Raw genomic sequence first — 10,596 nt, forward strand, 5'->3', positions numbered from 1 at the left:
GGGGGGTGACATTGTTTAAGCAAAACTGAAAGAGGGAAAAATGCATTTTGGACAAGAATTACAACACAATAGAATTAGGGATAAAGGAAAATGATGGTTCAATTAAACAGTCAGACATATATATAATTTCATATATGATGTATGAGTCTGATATACATGTCTGATTTCTTAATTGTATCATCATTTTCCTTTGCCCCTAATTCTTTCGTGTTCTTGGCTTCTCTAAAATGCTTTTTCCTTTCAGGTTTGCTTAAACAATAGATTTTTATCCTGTGAATTTCAGGTGTCAGCAATATATAACGTCATTCAGGCAACATGCAGCATGTGTTTGTGTACATCCACGTATATGTACATATATAAACAAAGTATGATCCAGAATGTGGTCCACTTGGGACCACATTGAAGTCAAGAGGGTTCTGCCTTGGCACAGTTGACTTCCCATGAACCACACTGTGTGATTGAGGTCTTGGATTGTATCATCCTTCCTGCTTTTAAATAGAAGTAGAATTTCAGTGCCCTTTCCTACTGTGTTGTTTTCATCCCTTCAGTTCGGTTGGCTGCCCCGGTACAGTTGTAGTAAATAAGTGTTCCATATTATTCTCACCTGCCACAGGTCTTAAATATGAAGTGGGAAGAATGCAGTTACTGCATGCTGTCACCACAGAAGGAGAGAACCTAATATAACAAGTTCTCTTTGCTATTGCCCATTGAAATATTAAAGAAGTTTACCAGGCTTAGACAACTGAATGAGAGGTCAAAATCCAGGCATTGTCATTTTTTTGTTTTCTCAATGGCAAAAATCTTACTGACTTAGCCTAGAATTTAACTGGTGATTCTTTCTGTCAGGATCATTCCACAGCATCCAGTAAATTGCTTGTAATTTTATCCTAAATGCTGAGCTACTTAAAGTTACAAATTAGCGGGAAGTGGGTTCAGGGAGAGTGAAACTGGATGCAGGTTTTGATTAATTTGTTCCTCCCATAGTGGGCTATACAGAAGAAGACTATCAAAGCCATCCCTTGGGTAGAGCGAATCAGGGCAACCACCCCGGGCCCTGTGCTTTGGGGGCCCCCACAGAGCTGGGCAGAGCAGCTGTAGCCCCTCTTGCAGGGCCTGCCTGGAGCTGGTAGCTCAGCCCTATACACTCCCCGCAAGCCGCCAGCTTTGCATTTGCTGAAGAGCAGCTCATTCAGGGCGTGCAGGATGTGCTTGGCCCTGGGCACCAAATTTCATTGCTACAGCACTGCTGTGCCCTGCCTCTGTGGGGGTCCACAGCACCGCAGTGTTAAAGGAGCCCCACACAGGCTGATTTGCCCCAGGCCTCGCACCCTCCTAGGGTCAGCTCTGCCTACTACAGTTAACATACTTTTTCTTCATTTTGTTCATGTATGCCCACAAAATTTGGCATGTTGGCACCTTTCTAGTGTATTTTGCCAAGTGTCTTGGATTGAACATGTCTTGTAATCAGGTTTAAATAACACTAAATATTGGTGTGTATTTATTCAGGTATGACCTCTTATTATTTTAATAGCCTCTAAGAAGGATTTTTTTTTTCAAAGACAAAGGACAGTTAGATGCATAACTTCCAAAAATAGATGGGAAGGGGGCATCTTGAATACTCTGAAATTTTAACAGTGGCACAAAAAACCTCTGGGTGATCTCAATGCAAGCAATATTTTCAAATACTTGTTTTTATGTATTACTTGATTGGTGTTTTTTTATTCGTTTTAGGTTGCGTCCTTAGCTGGGCCAGGAGGACAAGTTGAAATAGAACAAAATTTTCTCAATAACAAATTGAAGACAATAACTGCTTACTTTGGTGACCTAATCAGACGTGACATATCTTGAGCTTAACAAGTATATACCCAAATAAATGGATCATAGTGTGTGATTTCCTAATTATATACTTGACTTCCTTTTGTCCTTAATCCTTTTATGTTCTTGGCTTATCTAAAATGTTCTTTTTCTTCCTTTCAGTTTCTTAGACAGTATTATTTTTCAAGTGTCAATAAATGCTTTTTTATAAAAGAGACTTTTGAAATATTCATTATTATAATTAAGTGACATAATTTTTAGTTGATGTAAAACCTTACAGTAAATCTAAGAGGAACTGTCCATAAAATGAAACATCACAGCTTTTAATTTCTGCTAATATAAGATGAGTTAAAAACCTTTACCCTATTTTTCCAGCCCTGTTTCTGTTCACTTGTGGGGAGGGCAGGGTTTGTATGTGTGCACCTTTGTATTTTCTTCATAACAGTTTAATAAAAAAAAAAAAAAAACAGTTTGTGTGCAACAGTTCTTTTGTTCATTTATACTCAACAAATTAAAAAGTAATAAGAAAGGAATCCAAAACCTACCTGTCAGATTGTATCAAAAACTAAAACAAGGCTGTTTTAGGCCATTTCCATTATCCTTGTAATATGCTAGGCTTCACAGATCTGTTTCAATGGCTACTTCAGCCTGGCAACAACTTGTCAATCATTGACAGCAGAATGGTGGTGCTGCAGTTCCTGGAATACCCTCGCGTTTTATTTGCCTTGCCAGCATTTCCGATAAACTCGTTGCTGCAGAGGCTTTCTGAGGAAAGTTCAAACTGTGTTAGAAATTTCTACCAGTGTTCCTACCTAATCCTCAGTGGTGTGCCAGGGTCACATTTATATGCCTTTTGGGGAAGTTGTCCCATTAGCTTCCCTTCCACCTCTGAGACACATGTACCAACTCATGCCCTCCAGGCTTCAGGAAGCAAACTCTAGGCCAAGCAAGTCAGAGACCACCCTCTCAACTGTGAATGGAAGACTGTCACTCCCTCAGACTGCAGATTGAAAGACACCGAAGGTACTGCCAATGCTGAGTTGGGTAAGGAGTCTTTAGGCCAAACTTTCTCCCCTCTACTCCTCCTAGATCTGATTTCAAAGGGTCCCCCTAATGATGTCAAGCCAGGGCCTCAAGGTGGAAATTCAGATCCATTAGTAAGGAAATGAAGGTTTTCTAGGACAGCCCAGGAAAAAATTTGAACTCTTCCCAAGAAAAAGTTCAATTTGAACTTTTGCTACTTTCCCCAAGAACCAAAACAAGACACCATTAAGTTGATAAAACAACATATCTAGTTTTCTTGAAAGCTTAGAGATTGCTATTTGTACATTTTTGGGGCAGAGTTCAAAGCTAATTCTGCTTGTGAGGTAGAAGCATGGGGACAAATTCTTGAAGGAATAAATCAGTGCTGGTTTCTTTATTCACTCCATGGAGGGAAGAGGATTAGAGGGTATGGTGGATTATGAGTAATTGGTCTTCTGTTTACCTTATAGTGCAGCATAGCAGATTTATGCAGGGAAGACTAAGCTACAGTTCTAAGCCAATTCCTCTGTGCAAATAAAAAAAAAGAGAGAAAAGAAAAAGGGAACTCTTCCCTGAAGGAAGGAAATCCAGCTTGTAAGGATTTGGAGTTAAAGGATCAAATAATTGTTTGGTTATTGTTGCATACTTTTTAAAATGTATACCAGGAATGGTCAATCAGTATGGCATGCAGCGAATCAGGAAAGGGGCAGGCAGCACAGTGGCAGATAGGGCAGAAAGCAAGGCAGCCAATTGGGGAGGGAGCAGAGAAGAGGAGCAAACAACAGAGCAACAGATCAGGCAGGAAACAGAGCAAACTGGCAGATGAGGCAGGGGAAGGGGATTGAAGTGGCACTTGGATTGATGGAGGGGTTTGATTTGTGGTACTCCTGCCAAGAAAAGGTTTGCCCCCACCAGTGTACAGTATGCAGTCAGACTTCCAGAGTTCTGAGTACAGTGAAACTGTGCTTAGCTATGCAGCTGCCCTGCAGGTCTCTTCGTGTTCTCTAGATCAGTGCAACCTTTTACATCTTGCATCCCACTAGCCATTGGTCCCAAAAACCCTGGTCCCACCATGATAAATGACGAGCGGCCCCAGCGGGCAGTTGACAAGAAGATCCCCACGCAGCTCCTCCGCTCCATGCCACGCCTCGGAGAAGGGCGCTGCAGGGAACTGCAAAGAGCAGCTGCCCCCCAGCTCCGCGCCCCTGCAACCCCATGCTGCAGGGAGCAGAGGAGCCACACAGGGATCTTCTCGCCGCCGCTCGCCCTGCACTACCCTGGTGAAGCGCCTCCTGTACAGTGAGGGCTGCAGCGTTGAGCTGCGCCCCTCAAACAGTGGCAGGGCAAGCAGCCGCCACTCCCTGCCCCCTGCTTCCCTTCCCCATATGCGTGTACAGCCCAGCAGGCACAATCTTCCCAGCCGTGCCAGATAACGCCCACCCAGCTGCAGAGGCACTTGGGGGAGGAAAGCAAAGTGGCAGGGAATGGCAGCTGCTTGCCACTCCTTGCTCTGCCCTGGGTACCTCTGCAGCCCAGCAGGCATGATCTGGTGCATCAGGGCCGCGTGGGGATCTCCACACTGCTACTGCAAGCTCTGCACTGCCCTGGCAACACACCACCTTCATGTGGAGCTGCAGGGAGGGCAGCAGCACTTGAGCTCACAGCCTGCTCCTGCCCTGCATACAGATCTGGGGGGCATGGGTCCCCCTGCCCCTTGTAAGTATGCGTGGCAGTGGGGAGCCAGCCCTCCCCTGACGAGCCACCCGAGGCTCTGTCCTGCTCCCCGCTAGGGTCCTGCAACCACATACTGCAGCCCCAGGCCCTGAGCACCCCCAGCCCCAGCCAGTGGCAACATGTAGGGGGTGCACGTGCATCCCCTGAGAGTGCCAGCTGGGGAGTGCGGGTGCCAGGAGAAGCGATCCCTGCAATCCCCCACGGCTGATTGTGCCGGCCGATGGGCCATGGGGGACTCCCTCCCCTCGGCGCGATTGGCTGTGAGGGGACCCTGGTTGCTAACTAGCCACTGGGGGGCAAGCGCCTCCCCTGACTCAGGAGGCACCAGTCGCCTGTGGCCCCAGCCCTGCCCAGCTCCATCCCTACAGGGACCTCAATCCCTCTCTTCCCCCTGACTTACCTGCCAGAGCTGCCCGGGGCTACATGCATGTGCTGTACATGCACGTGGTGTCCCCTATCTCACTGCCTTCCTTCCAGCTCCCTGCAGGTTGGTACTCTGCCAGCCTGCAGGGAGCTCACTGCCGGCAGACTTCATTATAAAGGAGCTTCACTCCCAGAGACTTCACTGAGGCATAACTATAATTTTTTTTTTAAACTTCAGGTCCCACCTAGATGACCTTCTCATCCCACCAGTTGAGAAACACTGCTAAATGAATAAAAAACTACTCTTCATAAACTAAAAGGGTAAAAAAATATCAACCTTATCCAGAGTTACTGCCGTGAGTTCCCACATGTTATTAGGATGTCATCCCTTGCTACTACTGTGGGCCACTTTGCCCTAATGTCCAGACTGCTGTTGGAAATTGTCATGGCTTACCATTGCCACTGCCAACAACAGCTGGCCATGGATAGGAAGGAGGAATAGTAATTATTCTTATTGTTTGGTAGCATAGTTGGGGGGTTTCTTATTTTTTGTAACTTAATTCTTATTTTTTGTTGTCACACAGCTGATGGGTCTGAGAATGTTCCCAACCCAGGAATGGTGTTGAACTGCCATCTACAAAAGGACCTGAGTTACAAGTTGGGTACGGGGAGGATTTTTACCTAATTAGAAACAAAGGCCCCACAGACAGGCTAAAAAAGCCAATTGAGGCAAGAATCTTCTTAGTGCTTGTTTGATTGTGCTCGAGTTTTTCTTCTTCTGGGCTGCTATTCTTACTTTCCACTTCCTGGCCAGCTGCTGGTGGTGGTGGAAGCAGCGGCCATGGTAAGCTGTGACAATTTCCATCAGGAATCTGCATGTTAGGGCAAAGTGACCCACAGCAGTAGCAAGAGGTAACAGCCTAATAACTTGTGGGCACTCCCAGCAGTAACTCTGCTGTATCATTTGGCAACCTCTATGGCTGCTTACAGATGTAAAAGGAAAAACAAAACAAACTAGTGCTTTACTTTAAACTTGTTGTGCCCTCACGCCAAGCCCAGTGCATGCCCAGAAGAGGCATTGCATTGGTTGAACCCAGCTCACCCAACATCTGTATAGATCAGGTGCTTTAGTGGGGCTTTTATCTATTGAATCAGCTATTAGATAAAAGCACAAAAAAGCTCCGCAGAAGTGCCCGATCTATACAGATGCTGCAGAGCCAGGTCAAAATAATGCACTGCTTCTTCCTGTAAAGCATTGGTGGGGGGTGTTCACATCTGTCAGCAACCTATGTGCTTTCAAAGGCAGTGATGTTTTTGTCTTGTGTTTGCATGGCACCCAGAATAGTGGGGTTCTGGTCCATGATAAAAAGGTATTAGCCACTTTTATAAATAGTGTTAGCATAGGAAATACCTAAAAAAAAGAACAAAACAAACAACAACACACACACACTCTCATAGCCTAAGGGCTTGTTTCTGAAAAAGATAATGGGACAGAACCGGTTTTGTTCAGGTAATTGAGGCCTTTGTCATTGAGATCAGATGCTCTGCCAATTGACTTCTTAGCTATCCTGGTACATACTTCAGAATAATTGTGGAGAAAAAACAGATTCCTAGCTCTGGGTCCTGCTAGACTCTATAGGAAGGACGATGGATGGCCTGGCAAACTGAAGCAATTGCTGGAGTACAAAAAGAGATTATACCATTTTGCAAACACAAATCTAGGGTACTGCTGAGGTGAGACCAAATAAACATCTTCAGTTCCTCAGTGCAGTCTGCATGACTTAGGACAAACCTTCTGTCTGGAATTAGGCCCTCTCCCCCTTCAATTTGTGCTAGCCTTTGAGTTTTTTTTAAGTGAATTTCCATCTCAAAATGAGGTCATAAGGCATTGCCCAGAACGAGCTGTTAGTTGAACTGTACAAAAATCACAAGATCCATAGATTTTCTCTGTCTCTGTAGGAGCCTTGAGTTGCAGCAGAGGAAGTTTAGGTTAGTGATTAGGAGGAACTTTGATAGGGCTGTGTGAAATTTTGCCCCGCATTTTGTTTTGAAGCTGTTTCGATGCATTTTGGGCTTGAAACAGTGAAATCAAAATGAAACAAAAGCCTTCGAAATATCTTTGAAACGAAACAAGGGAACTTGAAACATTTCGAAAGTTTTGAAACGTTTCAAGTTTTGAAGCCAGCTTTACTGGCTTCAGCACCAGTCCCAGCCAGCAGCACCCGGTTCCTCTTATCTGGCAGCTTGCCCGCACCCCCAGGAGGGCTGCAGCAGCTGTGCCAGAGTCCTCCCGGGAGGTGCGTGCCCTGCATCTGCCTGCCAGCTGACAGACCAGCACTAGGCACACCGTGCATCCAGCATCCGGAATATTGGTGCAGCATGCGGCTCCTGTCATCCCGGACAGCCCCCGCAGCCCTCCTGGGGGTGCTGGTGGGCCCCCGATATGCCTGCTGCATTTTATGATTCCCCATTATCCCTTGTGGGCTAAACTGCAAAACAGCATCAAAACAGTGAAACAGTTTCGATGAAACAAAACGGAACAGTGATTTCGAAACAAAGCAAAACTCAAAATGAAACACTGTTCTGTCAAAACGGAAGTCAAAGTGGAACGATGCACAGCCCTACTTCCTGACTATGACAGTGATCAAGTATTGGAAGAGATTACCTAGAGAAACTGAGAATCTCCATCTTTGGAGGTTTTCTAGAAGCAGGTTAGACAGACACTAGGCTGGGTTGGTTTAGTTGGAGATGATCCTGCCTTATGCATGGAGCTGTACTAGATGACTTTGTGAGGGGCCTTCCAAACTTAGTTTCCTATGATCCACTTTCCCTTGTGAAGCATTCCATAGAAATGTTGGGACATGAATAAAGCCATTTATCCTTCTTTCTGGACAGAGATAGAACCTATTTTTAATCCATTCCCTACCCTGTTCCTAGTGAGAGCTTGCATGAGCTCTTTCCCATAGAGTCAATGATATCCTCTGTATTTAGAAATCAAGATTTCATCTGTTCTCTTTTCCCTTAGCTGGTGGGTGCATCCGTCAGTAATCCAGGTAGAATAATCCTAGTCAAAGAAGCTGGGGTGTTAGGGAGAGGCCTCATTCAGTTTCCAATTTAATCCATAGTATAGGTACCAGAGTACCAAATTTACCTGGCTAGAACACAGATTTACTGACATGTCAAAATGCTCTTCCTTCTAAAGACAACAGGCTTCTTCTGGTTAGTCAAAGTATCTGATAGCATTTTCAAAAATAAATTAGGAAGAATACAATGACCCTAGCCCTAAGGGTAAACCAGCTTCTGCCTTGGGTACAGCAAAGCTCCTATTCTTCTAGGCCAGTGGTTCTCAAACTTACTTTTTTTTTTTTTTATGGACCACTTAAAAATTGCTGAGGGTAGTGGACCACTTAAACTGTTTTTTGTTCTACAAATCAAAGCACACGCTCATTTTAATATCAGTAGTTTTACCTTTCTAATGCAATGGATGTGCCTGGTTTTTTTTTCTTGGTGTCAGGACCTGGGGTATATCTTACAAACCTCCTGTAAGACCCCTCTGTTTTCCATATTTTCCACTTCTCCCTGTAACTATGCAATAAATAGGAAGGAGAGAAAAACAGTGATACTATATTGTCTTTCCCATTGAAGAAGCTATGTTCTTCAGACCTGACTAACTGAGGATTAGACCTTCTTATTCCGGGTAGAGAGAATATAGCTTAAAGCTCTTCTTCCCTATTAGGGACATGCATATTCTTTGTGTCACTGGAAACTCAAAGGTGAAAATAAAAAATGTTAGAGAAGGTTGCAGAGCAGAAATGCTGGTGTAATAATAGCACAAAGAGACCCAGCAAGTAAAAGCCTGGGTCAAGTAAGATCAAAAGTTCTCTTTTTTCAGAGAAGGTCCAGCTGCTTGAAACATTTTTTATACAGGATAAATAATATCCCTGACAGCTCTTTTCTATTTAGAATGCACCTCAAACCAAAGCTAATCACTGGCTATTGAATTTTATCACTGACTTTTAAGATGCAAAACAAACAAGAAAAGCTAGCCTGGACTTACAGCCAGTAAGATTTTTATGAAGTGCAGGACCTGAACCTCATCCTAGCTCTATGATAGTCTTCATGATTGTTAGAGCAATCATGTGCAGGATATAATTGGGCAACACACTTAGGAGGTACAGGGAGGAAATGTTCAGCAAAGCTCTGCAATACCTTTTCTTCTGCATTTTGGTGTCTGTGTGGAAATGGCTGATTTGATGCATTGCTTCTCCTGATCTAGCTTTGAAACCTTTCTTTATAGAGGACAGGCATGTGTATTGCATAGTATAAATGGAAGATGGGGCACTTGTATCAAACTGCAATTGTTACAGCAATCTAAGTGTCAGTTCTAAACTAGAGGAAATGGCAGCCTCCCTGCTGGTGCTGAAAGTCATCCTCAGAAAGCATCCACCTGGTAGCACCTGTGCCAGAGCCCAACAGAGAGAGATGTTGGAAAACGCTGAAGATGTTGACCCCAAAATTTATTGGACCTGATGCCAAGAAGCACCGATAAGTAGAACTGAAAGAAACTGTAGCAGGGTGGCCTGTTCTTTTAAGGGCCATGGGGGTCTGTAGCCAATCAATCCTGTTCAGAGGGACAGCCTTTTTAAGAACAAGACTAAAGAACAGGTGTAAAGAGGATCATGAGAACTAGTTATGAAGGGGTCATCTGATTTCTGTGAACCACTGAAAGAGTTCAGGTAAAGGGAGAGCAGTGGAGAAAAATGTGTTTTCTGTAACTGGTCTTGGAGCAGTCAGGAAGAGGTGTCATGGTCTAGGCTTCTTGCTGTGGTTAGGAATTATGTGATATCCTGGTATAGATCTAACTACCAGCTTTCTGTCCCGCTTTTGGAGTTGCCAGAAAACACAAGCTTTAGAGCACAAGAAAACAGGGGAAGGGGTTGTGGCTACCCTACTTGTTATGTGGCTACATTGGGTAGCACTGAACTGAATGTGCATATAGACTTGATTAACTAGCAGTACCCATCAAGTCTGATCTTGCACATGCAAGACTTGTGTATGCCCTATGATGGGGTGACTATCTCGAAGAGCTATAAATTACCCTAGGGTAAGTGAGTATTCTGTTCCAGATGCTGGGAGTTTTTAGATCATCTTCAGGAGAATTGGCTAGCCGTTCACCAGCCTAACTCATACCTGAATGTATTTTACCATTATGCTCTACAGGGTAAAAGCCAGCTCTGACAAAAGCTGGAATTGTATTTACAGGCAAACTGTGAAGCAGAAAAAAAAAAAAAAAAGTTACCTCTCATTGCTCCCTACCACAGCATAAACAGCCTTGAGGGGTTTGGGGTTTTTTTGTTTTTCCCCTTACTAAATTCACTCCCCTAAGAAATTTAGGATTTCCTGCCGAGGGACTGGGATGCTAGCTTTGCAATAGGCCAAAGCCTGAGTTGCAGCTCTCTCAGCTTTTGGCCCTTAAAATGGGGTAGTTGAGCTTTATTCTTGAAGGACTAGAAACCAGAGTGAAACTTTTGTACATATTTTTGTACATACTTTTCATTGTCCAAGTTGAGGGAAAATATCTAAAATGAACAACTGGGAGGAATAGTGATGAGAGAATTAGTTTCTTTATAATTTAATTTATATTGTATGTCTTCACAATCT

At 44.1% G+C, this 10,596-nt stretch overlaps 1 protein-coding gene across 1 annotated transcript in view; it reads left to right on the forward strand.

The window, feature by feature from the left end:
- TGS1 (trimethylguanosine synthase 1) overlaps positions 1-2,028 on the forward strand; it is a 56,432-nt gene extending 54,404 nt beyond the window's left edge. The window contains exon 13 of the mRNA XM_019527411.1: positions 1,732-2,028. Coding sequence (XP_019382956.1) covers positions 1,732-1,848 — 117 coding nt within the window. The 3' untranslated portion in view covers positions 1,849-2,028. The remainder of the gene's footprint in view (positions 1-1,731) is intronic.
- Positions 2,029-10,596: the final 8,568 nt, after the last annotated feature.

The sequence above is a fragment of the Gavialis gangeticus genome, unplaced genomic scaffold (assembly GCF_001723915.1).
Source record: "Gavialis gangeticus isolate Ggan-Ray unplaced genomic scaffold, GavGan_comp1, whole genome shotgun sequence".
NCBI classification, from domain to species: domain Eukaryota; kingdom Metazoa; phylum Chordata; order Crocodylia; family Gavialidae; genus Gavialis; species Gavialis gangeticus.